Source organism: Oryza brachyantha, chromosome 8, assembly GCF_000231095.2.
Source record: "Oryza brachyantha chromosome 8, ObraRS2, whole genome shotgun sequence".
In the NCBI taxonomy this organism is placed as follows: domain Eukaryota; kingdom Viridiplantae; phylum Streptophyta; class Magnoliopsida; order Poales; family Poaceae; genus Oryza; species Oryza brachyantha.
The window spans coordinates 18,252,160-18,266,322 of NC_023170.2; the positions used below are offsets into that span (position 1 = coordinate 18,252,160).

A 14,163-nucleotide genomic window follows, 5' to 3' on the forward strand; every position below is an offset into this window, starting at 1 on the left:
TTGCTTGCTGTGTTCGTTCTGTCCGGTACGGTTAATGCCACCGTGGCCTGCTGCTGACCATGCCCTTGCCCTCTCTCGCTTCCTTTCTTCTGCTATTGCCTTTCTGATTTGCGGCTGCAGCGGGAGTAGTGGTGGTGCTCGCCAACTGCTGCCTGCTCGCAACAGCCATCATTGGAGCAGAGGTAGGGGACACAGGACCGCCATCCTGCGAGCAACTGCTGTCCTCCTCCGCTGAATCAACAAGGGCTTCATCCTCGAGGCTGACAAACTCATCGCTGGATTTGCCATCGCTGCAAGCTCCGACTTGATGTTGTGAAGAAGCATCTGGCTGCGTCTCATCACCTGCTTCGCCTTCCTGCAGTGAGACAGTACTGCAGCTGTTTTGCTGAGCCTGAGACCCCATCAGCACCTGCACTGCATGCCTTGCAGCATCGGCAGCCCACCCCTCTTCCTGCTGCTGCTCCAAAGAACAAGATGGCGCTAGTTCTTGTGCTTTCCTGAGCAAGCACAGTGCAGCATTCCTGAAATCGTCGGAGGAGAAGCCTCCAAACTGTGCAACTTCTAGTAGAAAATGGACGTCTAGCTGGATCTGCATAATCATTAGTCCGCCAGATTAGAGAATCTGATCAACAATTATCTAATCTGGTCAGATTATATAAGCTCTTAGTTAATTAACCTGCTGAAGGAGTGTGTCCTGTGGGACGACATGGGATGCTTGATGGATCCAAGAGTCTAGGTTGTCAGAGAGGCAGAGCATCATAGCCTCCATCAACTCCTGCAACAGTTTCTTCATTGTGCCATCCTCTCCGGTTAAGATGGCACCGTATGTGCCATTCAGCTGCCTCACCCGTAGGAAAAACACCTGGTCGATCGAGCACGAGCCATTGGTTTGATAGTCACTAACTATAAATTCGATGTAGTGGTAAGCAGTTTAACTACTAACCTGAAAAGCAGATGAAGGCATAATGGCGTCAAAGGCATGAGTACTGTTGCTGCGTATGTGTAGGAGGGGGTTTGACGACATGACGACGGTGTGGCGTATGAAGTGGTGGCAGAAGCATGTCCATACTTGGCCCGCGGCTTCTTTGATGGAGAGGATGAGGCCGTCGAAAGCTTGTGAGGGTGGAAAATCAAAATCCTCTTGTTGAGATGCAGCAGCTGACGTTGCGGTGAAGATGCGGCGAGCGACGAGCGGGAAGAGGGACAGAAGCGTCGTGCAGTTGATCAGCACGGAGACCATCGTCATGTCATCGTTGGCAGCAGCCGCCGCGACCGCGAGAAGCTGCAGCATGTACTCTCGTAGGAGCTCAGCGAGAAGCTGGAGCAGTGAGAGGGAGGTCATCCCTGTCCCGAGACCCAGCAGCGGCGACACGTCCTCCACCACGTCCTGCATCAGTGTGGCCACCTTCCTCCCGCTGGTCGTAAGCAGGCAGCAGCTCAGCTCCTCCATCTCCGGATGCTTTCTTGTCCTCAGCACCCCCGAGACGAGGAACCGCCCCAGCACCATGGACGCGCCGTCGCTGGCCAGCAGGCGGATGACCTCCCTGAGATGGCCGGCGTACATGGCCAGCGCCTCCTCCATGCATTGTGCCAGAACCTCCCTCAGATACTCCGCCTGATGCCGATCCAGCAGAGGGACGTAGTCGAGGGCGCATCTTGCAGCTTCCAGCGTCAGGGCCAGCTTGCTTGACGGCGCTGCTGCCATGAAGATGAACTCGCGGATCGCCACCCCCAGGTCCTCCATCTCCTCCCTCGCCCACCGTTCCATCTCGGCCGACGGCTGCAGCTGCAGCAGGGCCGCGCTTCTCGACGCCTCGACAACGGTGGACAGCACCGTGCGCACTATGTGCATCAGGTAGCTGTGCTTCCCATTCCCAGGCTGCTTCAGCCTCAGGCTCTCGTCGACGCGGCGGCGGACGCTTGCCCTGTAGAACCCCAGGAGCAGGCCGTTCGCTCGCCGCTTCTCGCCGAGCCTGCAGAGCCCCGTAAGCGCCCGGAGGAGCTCCGGCCGCGGTGTACGTGGGTGCTCCGCGACGGACGCGAGGCGGTCGGCGACGCTGGCCTTCCTTGCCAACACTGCGGACATGCGGGACGCCGCCGCCACGACGTCGCTCTCCTGCATCCGTTGGAGTTCCTGCTCCAGGATCTCAACGGCCTGCTCCATCCGCTTCTCCAACAGGAGATCGTCCAGCAGTGAAAGTGATGACGATGCGGTTGGATTGATGATGTCGTCCTCGCCATCGGTCGCAATGGCGTCAGAGTCCCCCAGCTCATCTAGCGCCACCGCAGACGAGTAGTACAAGCTGTTCCTCACATCCTGGATAAGTTTCTTCTGCGCCATGGCATGCTGCTTCAGATCATTTATGGCATCTTTCTCCTTATCACCACCAGCTTCCTCGAACATTCTGCGATCTCTTTACACATGCATTGATAGACGATGACTCCCTCCTTTCTAAAATATATTCTAAACTGTTTCATAATATAGGATGTTTAACTTTTTTAGTTATAATGCTTAAATATTCGTCTTATTTAAAAAAATAAGAAAATATTATTTATTTTGCTTGTGACTTACTTTATTATCAAAAGAACTTTAAGCACGACTTGTTATTTTTTTATATTTATACTAAATTTTTGAATAAGATAAATGTTCAAACGAACAAAAAAAATCAAATATTTTACATTATGAAACGGAGACAGTAGCTATTTAGGATGAGATTGATCCATCCTAGTAGGAGTATGAGTCTGGACATTTTTGGGATGGATGGATTACTTAAATGTTATTCGTACGTACCTAACAAATGACAAGTAACTTAGATACACAGTCGTGTCGAAGTCTTCCTCTGAGGCCTTGTTTACTTCCAGGAGCTCGGAGCACAAGTGTTGTATGCCCTGAAAACACCAATTATGTCTCTTCTTTCAAAAACAAACTCCACTTTTTAAACAAAACTCCAGCAGCTTTGTCAAGCTTCTACAAATTTCATAAGCTCGAAAATTAATTTGCAAGACCTTATCATGATTCATGAGCTAGTTTAAAAAAGGGGCCTATTTACCGTACCTTCCACTAGTACTACTGGCAGTGTAGTAGGATTAAATCTCACCGTTAATTTTAATGACTATTTTAATAATTTACTTAATTCATATGGAAGGACAATTTAGTAATCATATTCCAATAGATGAAATAGGCTGTGTGCATCCTTTCTCTTTGATCGATCGACGGTCCATATATAGTTGAGTTTTACTCTCGTCATTTCTTTTATACCTCGAGATACCGATGCCTCGTGGTACCAAATTATTTCTGATCATTAGATCCAACAGTGCGCATCCTACTTAGTTAGATCCAATAATGAGAAAATAATTTGGTACCTCGAGTTACTGGTATAAAAGAAATGATGGGAGTAAAATTAGATATACTCCGATCACCATGGAGTCTCCTGGCTCCAGCTCTGCCACGGCCTGCCGCACGAGCTGTTCCGCTACGGGCTACGGCCACTACCACCGCCGGCTCCAACACATGTAAGTAAGAAGAAGAACATGTGCTGTGCATGCATGGGCGACTTTGTTGATCGATTGCACGTATCTTGCGTATTTATTACAATAATACCATGCAAAATACCCTTAGTCAAATAATTATTTATTACAATAGTATTATGAATTTTTTTTCACAAATACTCCTCTGCTACACTACTACATAATATAACAAATATAGTAGGAACATATTTAATCCATTGGATCTATTTAAATGGATGGCACGTCCATCAAAGTACACTAAAAAAATCCTAAAAAAGATGGGCGGCACCCCAAAACTTGATCATCGCCACCTCATCTCGTTGCTTTCACCGGTCCCTGAGTATCGCGTTGGACTCCTGGTGAACAGTGAGGGCAACAGCAGCAGGGCTATCCCTTTCTTGGGCACATGTGAGTAGCGACAGGACGTCGATATCAATGAATCTATGACGGCTGAGTGCAAATGGGTGCATCTGAATCAATCTCAAACCGCCAAAGCATACATCATACGGTGGCGACAATTGCCACGAGACACACCGGTGGTAGGAGCGGTTGTGATGTTGATGACTTGACGAGGTGACATGCATGACTAGATGTAGGACTTGTGCATACCATGAATGGATGATAGTGGGCTTGTGGGTGTGGTCGATGACGGTGGTGTGACCACCAGAGATGGGAGTAGATTGTGACCAAGGCAGATTGCATGGGGCATTGGCAATCCATTTTTGGTCACGTGGTGGCTAGGACGATAGGCACCAATGCAGAAGGAGGATGTGCCTATCTATTCTTCACAAAGAATCTCACCTTCTAGCGACTAATTTGCTCTTGAATCCAATCGTGAGGATGGCGGTCTTTAGTTAGGGGAGACTTTGGTTTGTCCATAGAGGAACTATTAAGTGGAGGGCGGCCGGTCTTTGGCATCGGCAAAAACTCTGAGAGAGCTTGTGGAAGCTAGGGCATTGAGTATGGGGTATTTTGCAACCCTTAACGATGAAGGTGCGGTGTGGTAAAAACTTACACGATGGCACAGATGGACACCAGGTATGGTGAGCTTGGCAACAATAATTATGTCTACTATTTCATTTTGGTGGCACATAAGGGTTATCAACGGCATAGCCAGGAATTTTTTGCCAGGTAGTCCCGCCTCATATCTACTATCATATACCAAAAATTTGTAACATATCAAACCTCATATAAAAGTCTAATTTAGTTAAAAGATGATACACCCGTAGAAAAACTAACCAATAATTAAATGCTAGCATCAGTTACAATGAGGCATTAAGTTGGAGTCACTCAAAAATCATTTGAGGAGTAGCATAACAATGAAATATTAAGGAAATGAGTGGGTAACTAAAATTTTTACTTACCCAAAATCAAGATCGAAGTTGAGAGAGGGAGGAGCAGCTCACAGGCAACCATTGCTAGGCAGAGCCTCAGAGCCAGGGGCACTGGGGCTAGGGCAGGGTCGGTGGGGCCATCGCAGGGTGCATGTCGCAAGGGGCATCCGGTAGGTAGGGGCCAAGGGCGCCAACCGCCAGTGCGGCCGGCTAGTCGCCAGCTTGCCGCCTCATCAACTAGGACCAAGGGGCATCCCATAGCTGGCACAGGCAACACAGTCGTGCAGGGCCAGACGCCCAGAAAACCGTGCAAATGGGCACCAGATTACTAGACGCCAGTGCGATGACACCGAAGATGACAAGCAGACAGGCAGGGGTGCGGGTGCAGTGCCGTCTCCGGTAGCCACGTAGGGTGAGGGTCAGCTGGCCAAGGACCATCGGCCACCAGCCACCGGAGACCGGGCTAGGGGCACTATCCGCTGGGTGCAAGGCGGCACAACCTCAATGCCTCATGACTCATGAGTCACGAGCATGGCTTCGGACAGTCAGGCGAGCTGACAAGGGTGAGGCAGCTCAAGGCGGGCGAGGCGATGACAATAGTGAGAGTGGAGAGTCGTGTGACAGTCCAGCAGTGCGCCATAGCACCAATGCTCCCTACACTTCTCTCATCCTCCGCTAACCCTAACTCTCAGCCTCTCTATCACTGGACTGGGCCGGCCAACAGGGTAGGGCATTCTCGTGAACCAATTTCAAGGGTAGTCACATGCCCATTGGACTACTCCCTATCTATGTCACTTAGGGTCATTCAGGTCATGATTTTCAGGTGATGGGAGTTTGAGTAAGCTTGGTTGTGGTGCTTCTCACATATCCTTTAGGTGAAAATTAGTTTGATGTTCCATACATATATTGATAGTGTCATAGACACGTCTTTGACACCGCATCCTCCTTGGAGGCTTCGCAAAGAAGATTATGCATCATGTTTAGGTGTTCGGTTGTTGAATTTGATGCACCCCATCTTTTCACTTTTTCTTATGTTTATAAGCTAAATTTTAAATTTTTAACTATAATTTAGAGTTGATTTTATGTTTTTTTACCGAAATTTATTTTCTAGCCTTGGTTTTTAGATTGGTAAGAACATGTATATAAAGGTTCTATTCATAAATTATTTATTGTTTATAAGTATATTATTAGACTTTTTCATAAAAAAGACAAACAATCACCCTCGTGATCCCTCCCTCCAGTAAAAAGCTGGTGGATCATTTTTTAATGAACTCGACAATGGTCACTTACGATGGTTCTCAGTAGTTGTATTACTGTAGGCATTGTTTCTTTTGTTCATAGTGTTTCTTTTATGCTTTTATTTCAATTAACTCTGTAGTTGAAAGTTTATAGGGTTCGGTTTCACTTGTAAACTGATTCAACTCTCTTCTTCATGTAAGTAGAAAATCTGTGTCTTTTTGGAGTTTCTTCGAAACTAAGGTAGTGTTAAAAAAATCATAAGCCTTTACATGTCATGTCTCGATGGTTTCATCACATCAAGCAAGACATAAAATTGCTCTTATACCACGGATATGAACGATATATTCATAAATTTGATCAGAAGTTTTCCTTTCTGCCGGGCTTTGGTCAGAAAGTTTAGTAATAAATAAAATACACTCTTGTATTCAGAAAGTTCAGAAACCATAAAATACACTATACTAATATTATTATCACTGCTCTTTTAAAGGTGATCCATGTTCCTTGGGGGGTGTTAATCACTAAGACCATTCTTAATGCAAGTTCATTTTAATCTCATTAAGGTCTTGTCCAGTTAATCTCTATCACCGGAGGATTCAAGAGGATTAAGAAGAGATTTATTTTACACCTATTGTGCTGTGGAAATATTCCTCCTCAACCCTCTCCAATCCCTCCCTCTTGGAGAATAACCTAACAAGGCCTAAATGATATGTCACATAGGTAAAAACAATGATATATATGATATAAAATTTGTGATGAGAGATGGGAGTTGGGTTTCAAAGTGATAAAAACTGGTGTGCATAGTACCTAGACCATAAAATTGAAGTGGAACTTTTACTAAGAGCAATTTGTGTCATCTTAACATATTTAATCAACTTTTTTGGCTACTTGGATGCAATATTTAAGTGATATGTTAACCTATATAAATGTGAAGTGAAATTTTGTATTGAGAGAACATGTTCATTTATCCACTCAAAAATGTTTTTGATGGTATGACACCGTTGGAAACCTTATAATGAAATATTGTATTGAAAATGACATAATATCTAACATCAAAACTCAGATGTTGATCTTTCTTTCTTTGGTAAAAATATATACCAAACTCTTAATTAATAAATATCACCGTAAAAGGAAAGCAATAATGCCCATAACTGTTCTTTGTAAGAATTCATGCATGCATGCAAAAAAAAAAACGCCCGGTGAGGGGAATGGAACACAGGCCACGTTCGTTTGTAGGGGGTAAGTTAACTTATCTAACTTATCCCGGCACGAAAAACGTAGTAATAGATTAGTACATGATTAATTAATTATTAATTATTAAAAAATATAAAATTGATTAATATGATTTTTTAAAATAACTTTCCTATAGAAATCTTTTGCAAAAAATATACCGTTTAGCAGTTCGGAAGCGTGCGCGCGGAAAACGAGAGGGTAAGTTAACTTACCTGAGGGGGACGAACGCGGCCACAATCAAATAACATTTTGTGCGTATTTTGAAGTATTTGAAATTTCCATGTGAATTTAAATGCTTCATATTTCTAGATATTTACATGTGAATTTAAATGGCATGTTTTGAACATTGATATCTATTTAAGATTTTAATTTCATTACAGAATTTAAAATTCTCTTTTATATAAGATGCCCAAAATTTCAAAATAAGTACCACTGCACATTCTAATTCCAATCTAAAAATATAGAAAATATGATAATAGCATTAGTTACTTACTTTAACCACAGAGGTTTTCTATAGTTGACAAGAGGAACTAGTATTACCTCTAACGAGATAGGGCTAATGTTTTATCCATTAGACTGGTGTGCAATGGCCAATGGACGGCCTAAAAAATATAGTGTCGTTGGCGTTGGAACTTTTATTTATCTATTTGTTTTATTAAAAGTATATAATTATCATTTTTTTATAATTTGGTACTTACATTTTTACATATTGCACAAAATTTAAATAAAACAAATGGTGAAATGTATGAAAAAAAAGTCAATTGTGTCACATGCTGAAAACTGGGTGGAGTACCTGCTATAAGCACTCCCTTTGAAATGTATGTTTGCATACACAATTTATTAGGCTAGGCATAAAAGTTTTTACAGGTAGATTACCAAAAATAACTGAAAATCGTTGGTGATGTTTAAGGCGAATCCCTTGCGTTAGGAGTTAGCTAGACGGCAGGGAACCTCTGAACTTTTTCAACCTCGGGACAGCCCGAGGTCGAGGAAGAGGCCACTAAAGCAAGTCTGGAGGAGGAAAGATGGGGGTATAGTTGATGAAGATGGGGAGACTGCTAGTGGGAGCAAGAGAGTGAAAGCCTTTGATCGCTTAGGCCCGATAGAGAACCAAGAAGGAGACAATTTATCGGCCGCTCCGGTGAACCGGGGCCGCCGAGAGCAATGAGGATTCTTTGTTGGAACTGTCAGGGATTAGGGTTGGACCCGACAGTAGGGGAGCTTAGGGATCTAATCAGATGCCACAACCCGGAGGTGATTTTTCTTAGTGAAACGAAGAAAAAAGATTGTGCTATGAAGAAGTTAAGCTTCAGTGTGGGTTTTGAAAATGTTTTTTCGGTTCCTTGTCGTGGAAGGAGTGGTGTCTTGGCGTTGATGTGGAGACAGGGACCGGATATTTCGATCCAGCTGTTCTCGCAACATTTTATTGACGTGAGGTTAAGGGATGGAGAAATGTTTTGGCGGTTCACGGGTTTTTATGGGGAGCCAAGAGCTGAATTGAGAAGGAATTCCTGGGAGATGCTTCGATTCCTTAGCAGACAGAACAACTTAGCTTGGCTTTGTGCGGGTGACTTTAATGAGGTTGTAAGGGCAGGAGAACAAAAGGGGCTGAATGATAGAGTAGAGTCAAGGATGACAACTTTCAGAGAATGTTTAACTGACTGCAACTTAAATGATTTGGGATTCATTGGTTATCCTTTTACTTGGAGTAATAAGAGGGATGGTGACGCAAATGTGCAAGTCAGACTTGATAGAGCTTTGGGGACAGCCTCATTGCAAAATTATTTCAACTCGATTCAGGTAAACCACGTGGAGACTGAGGAGTCAGATCATAGTGCAATTTTAATTAAATTATATAGAGAGCAGGACCCTGGTCAAAGAAGGATAGAAAGAAGATTCCAATATGAAGAAATGTGGGCTCGGCACGACGAATATCAGAAGATGGTGGAAGACGCTTGGCAGTCATCCGAGTGGTGTGGCAGAGGAGCAATAGGATTAAGGCAGAAGTTAAATTCTCTCTCAGACCATATGAAAAATGGGGTGCTGAAGTTTTTGGGTCTTTGACGAAAGAAATAAAAAAGCTTAAGGAGGAGCTGGTTAAATCAAAACAAGAGGCACTGGTCTCAGACGTTTTCACTAGAGTCAGAGAAATAGAACATAGGCTACATATTTTGTATGAAAGAGAAGAAATAATGTACAAACAACGGTCCAGACAGGATTGGCTCAAGGCAGGAGACAAAAACACAAAGTTTTTTCAAGCGAGAGCTACACACAGAAAAAGAAAGAATACTGTCAAAGGATTAAAGAGGAGGGATGGAACAATTTGTAAATCTGATGAAGCTATGAGAGAAATGGCTAGGTTGTTCTATGCAGATTTATTTACTTCTGATGGGAGTACAGATTGTGCAGAGGTGTTAGAGAAGGTGTCATCACTGGTTGATACACAAATGAATGAAAAACTAATGGCAGAGATTACTGATGAAGAAATAAGAGTAGCGTTGTTTCAAATGGGTGCCACAAAGGCCCCAGGGCCGGATGGTCTTCCTGCAGCATTCTATCAAAGACACTGGTCTTTGGTGGGAAATGAAGTGTGTAGGGCGGTTCGGGATTTTCTGGAGGGCAGGGAGTTTGCTGAAGATTTGAATGATACAATTTTAGTTCTTATTCCAAAGGTACAAAACCCGGATGATCTCTCACAATTTCGACCAATAAGCCTCTGCAATGTTTTGTATAAAATAGCTTCCAAGGTGTTAGCCAACAGATTAAAAGTGATTCTACCTCTCCTTGTGTCGGAAGAGCAAAGTGCTTTTGTTCCCGGAAGACTAATCACAGATAATGTTTTCATTGCGTATGAATGCATTCATACAATGCAGCGCCGGAATCGGAAATCACCGCTTTGTGCGGTCAAGCTAGACATGATGAAAGCATATGATCGTGTTGAATGGAATTTTCTGGAACAAATGCTTAGAAAATTGGGCTTTTGTGAGGGGTGGATTGATATGATCATGAGATGTGTTAAATCAGTCAAGTATGTGGTTAAACTAAATGGGGCGACATCACAGGTTTTCTCCCCAACTAGAGGTATCCGGCAGGGGGGTCCACTCTCTCCCTACCTGTTTATTCTTTGTGCAGAAGGTTTCTCTGCTCTGCTAAATCATGCAAAGGAGGTTAACAGAATTAGGGGAATCAGATATGGGGCAGCAGGACCTCATATTACACATCTTCTATTCGCTGACGATAGTGTGGTTTTTCTAGAAGCAAAAAAGGCGCAACTTGATTGTCTAAAAGAGATTTTACAGAAATATGAGGCCTGTTCGGGGCAGAAGGTCAACATGGTTAAATCCTCTATTTTCTTTGGTAAAGGCTGCCAGCAAGATCTTAAAATTGAGCTCAAACAATCCATAGGGATAGATCATGAAGCTCTCAATGAAAAATCCAAGATGGGAGCTTTTCTTAGCAGCAAAGAGAGAATATGGGGAAGAATTATGAGTTTTAATGGGCAAAGTTTGTCTAAAGCGGGTAAAGAAGTGTTGATTACATCAGTCCTTGCAGCAATACCAACGTACTCGATGAGTGTCTTCAGATTGCCTAAAGGTATGTGTGTCCAACTGAAAGCTATGATTGCAAATTTCTTTTGGGGAGCTAAGGCAGGAGAGAGGAAAACACACTGGACAAGCTGGAAACGGTTATGTATCTCAAAAAAAGAGGGTGGTTTGGGTTTGAGAGAGCTCGAAAGCTTTAACCAGGCAATGCTAGCGAGGCAGGGATGGAGATTACTCACAAATCTTGAGTCGCTGTGCTCAAAAGTTCTCAAAATGAGGTACTTCAGGAACTGTTCTTTCTTGGAGGCAAATTGTACGAAGAGAGCTTCGTACACTTGGCGCAGTATCTTACATGGGAGGGAGCTGCTCAAGAAAGGGATTATCTGGAGGGTAGTGGATGGGAGATCAATTGACATTCAGAAAGATAACTGGTTCCCACGGGAGGGACTAACTAGGCCTTTTGGTTGGAAAACACAGTCAGATGCTAGGTTTGTTTGTGACCTACTAATACCAGGAACCAAAAGATGGGATTCTGAAAAAGTTAATGATGTACTTTATGAGGAAGATGCGAAGGATGTGATGCAGATCCAAGTTGCTGATTGGGAGGGGGATGATTTTGTGGCCTAGAACTATACAAAGACAGGGGTTTTTTTCAGTAAGGTCAGCTTATCATTTGCAATCCACACTCACCGGTGACTTTGTTGCATCGTCATCTTTAAGTTTTCAGTCCCACAGGGGATAGCAAAAATTATGGACAGTGGATGTACAGCATAGGTACATACTTGGCGAGTCATCCAGAATGCGCTCGCACTAGGCTCAGAGCTTCAAAAAAGGAAAATTAAACAAGGAGTAAGATGTTTGTTTTGTAACAGGGAAGAAAATGCTATGCACAGATTTTGGACTTGCCCATTTTCTATTTGGGTGTGACGAGGTGTAGAGGAGAGGTTGAAGTATGAATTTCCAGTCCCAGGAGAGGAATGCAATAACCAGAAATTATTAGCGTTTTGGATCTTGGATAGGATGGTGGACCAAGAGGACCAAATTATCGAAGGAATGATTGTTACGTTTTATAATTTGTGGGCAGCCAGGAATGATGGTAGACATGTGGAGACTCCACAAGACCCATCTAAAGTGGTGGTGAGAATTATCTTCCATTTGGAGGAGTGGTCGAGTCTAAAGGAGCAGAAAACTGTTTCTGTTCATTGTCCGACACAGCGGTGGACAAAACCTCCAGTGGGTTGGGTGAAACTCAACATAGATGGCGCCTTTATGTCACAGGAAAAGGAAGGAGCTATAGGAGTGGTGATGATAATTGATAGAGGGGAGTTCATGGCGGGAGAAGCTCACTTCATTTCACATGTTAATGATGCCGCAGTGGTGGAAGTCCTGGCTTGCCGAAGGGAGATTGCAGTAGCAAAGGAAATGGGTGCTACTAATGTTATCATAGAAACTGATTCTCAAGTAGTGGTGAATATGCTGATGGAGAAGGAATTTAATCGATCAATCTACGGCATGCTAATTCAGGAAATAAAAGCCGGTTTGGGTGGGGTGAAAACTATCTGAAAGCAACGTTCGGCGAACATGGTGGCACATCGGCTAGCGAAGGAAGGAATTACCAATAAGTTTTCTTGTAATTGGGTGTCTGATGCCCCTGAGTTCTTAGCTCTTCTTCTAGAGGAAGATCGTAAACCGTTAAGCTTAGATGAATAAATTTCTAGAGGAAGATTATAAACCGTTAAGCTTAGATGAATAAATTGCTAGCGATGTTTATCTAAAAAAAGGAGTTAGCTAGACGAAACGCTAATAATCATGCATGTACGTAGTATGTGAGAGAGACCTTTGCAGTCATGGATTGAATTTGGAGGTCCGAGTGGTACGGGGAGCTGCTGCTGCTCCAGCTCCCCGCGGCTGTGCCGGTGCTGATGAGCTCCTCCTCCTCCTCCATCCTCGACCCGGCCTCCATTCAGAATTATGGATCTATATATCTGCGTTTGCGGATCGATCTTATATATGTAAATGGAACAACAGATTGCTCTTGCCGTTGCCGGACCGGCGAATACAAACAACGGGTTGGGCCGGCCGGCGGCGGCCGGCCAATCGCAATCAAATTATTAAGGCTGCTCAGACTGTCTGCCTTGTTAATCTCGTTTGGACGACGATGTCTCTTCTGGTTCCTTGATGATATTTTGTCCGCATATTTCTCTTTTTTTTTATTATACCAATGGAAAGGAATATCTTATGAGATTCTAGCTATGAGCTGTGCAAGCTGAAGCCAGTAGCTACAAGAGGCTTGGAGGACGTGTTTTTTTTTTCCTCCTTAAGAGTATCTCCAAGATACCTAAATTTTAGGAATAGATTTAGATATCTATTGGAAAAGTGTTTTTTTAATCTATTTTCAAAATTTTAGTTTTTAGGATCTATTTTGGATATCTCTTGGAGATGTTCTATGAAGATGTCCATTTGTTTTTATATGTCATCCAAGATGTTACAAAAGAGTTTTAAATTATTTGATAAGATAGATAATGTTTTTTTATTTTAAAGAAGGGTATTTTTTATGTAGCCTCTACACCAGATATATGTTGTTTTTTAAATTGAGAACTTAATCTAAAATTCACTCGTATAGAGATTTGAACTCAGAACCTTAACAACCTAATTTAAATTTCGTTCTTATGGAGATTTAAAATCAATATCTTATGGTACTACTCAGGTCATTGTAACCACTAGATTACAGGTTTAACATTCATATGTAGCTCTTGGAACAAAAATAAAAAAAATGAGGTGGCACTTTCACAATCATATTGTTTCTTTAACCTATATATATTGAATTTAATTTTGCATGTTTGTAGATCCATAATGATCATATACAAATGGGCATATTTTCTAGTGACATGTAAAACAAGGAAGCCACGAGGGGAAAAAGTGCTTCCTGCTTGAGAGATGGAAACAGATAAATGGTACATATGCGTGCAGGGAATCACTAATACTACAATATCTCGCATACACATCTCTTTTTAGTTAATTGCATATGTGCTGATGAATACAAATCAATTGTCCGATGCACAACAATCTTTGTTTTTAAATTGTATGAAGTTGTTAGATGTTAGACATAGCGTTCGACCATTTACTTTGCTAAAACATTTAGTGAAAATACAACTAAGTGAGTTTTTTTTTTAAAAAACGATTATTCAAAGGACATATAAAAATAGATACTGAACTTAAAACTATAGTTGATTTTAGGATTTTTTTTATCGTAGTTATCTTTCAGGCTTTGTTTTTAAATCGCTAAGAGGACATGTATAAAAGTTTCACCC

General features: G+C 42.8%; 1 protein-coding gene across 1 annotated transcript; it reads right to left on the reverse strand.

Annotated features, from left to right (window-relative positions):
- Positions 1–31: 31 nt before the first annotated feature.
- On the reverse strand, positions 32–5,481 carry LOC102713934 (exocyst complex component EXO84C-like). The gene is made up of 5 exons (XM_006660341.2): positions 5,401–5,481; positions 2,792–2,889; positions 944–2,405; positions 677–862; positions 32–589 (listed from the first exon to the last, which is right to left on the reverse strand). The coding sequence occupies exons 1-5, from the start codon at positions 5,479–5,481 to the stop codon at positions 32–34; spliced, it is 2,385 nt and encodes a 794-aa protein (XP_006660404.2).
- Between the last annotated feature and the right edge of the window lie 8,682 nt (positions 5,482–14,163).

What these genes read in the sequence shown, in the direction of transcription:
- LOC102713934 (XM_006660341.2), bottom strand. Translation starts at nt 5,481, where the DNA reads ATGGCGCACTGCTGGACTGTCACACGACTCTCCACTCTCACTATTGTC. An exon ending in AGTTACTTGTCATTTGTTAG is followed by an intron (nt 2,406 to 2,791) that starts GTACGTACGAAT and finishes AAGAGATCGCAG; the next exon opens with AATGTTCGAGGAAGCTGGTG. An exon ending in AGGACACACTCCTTCAGCAG is followed by an intron (nt 590 to 676) that starts GTTAATTAACTA and finishes ATGATTATGCAG; the next exon opens with ATCCAGCTAGACGTCCATTT.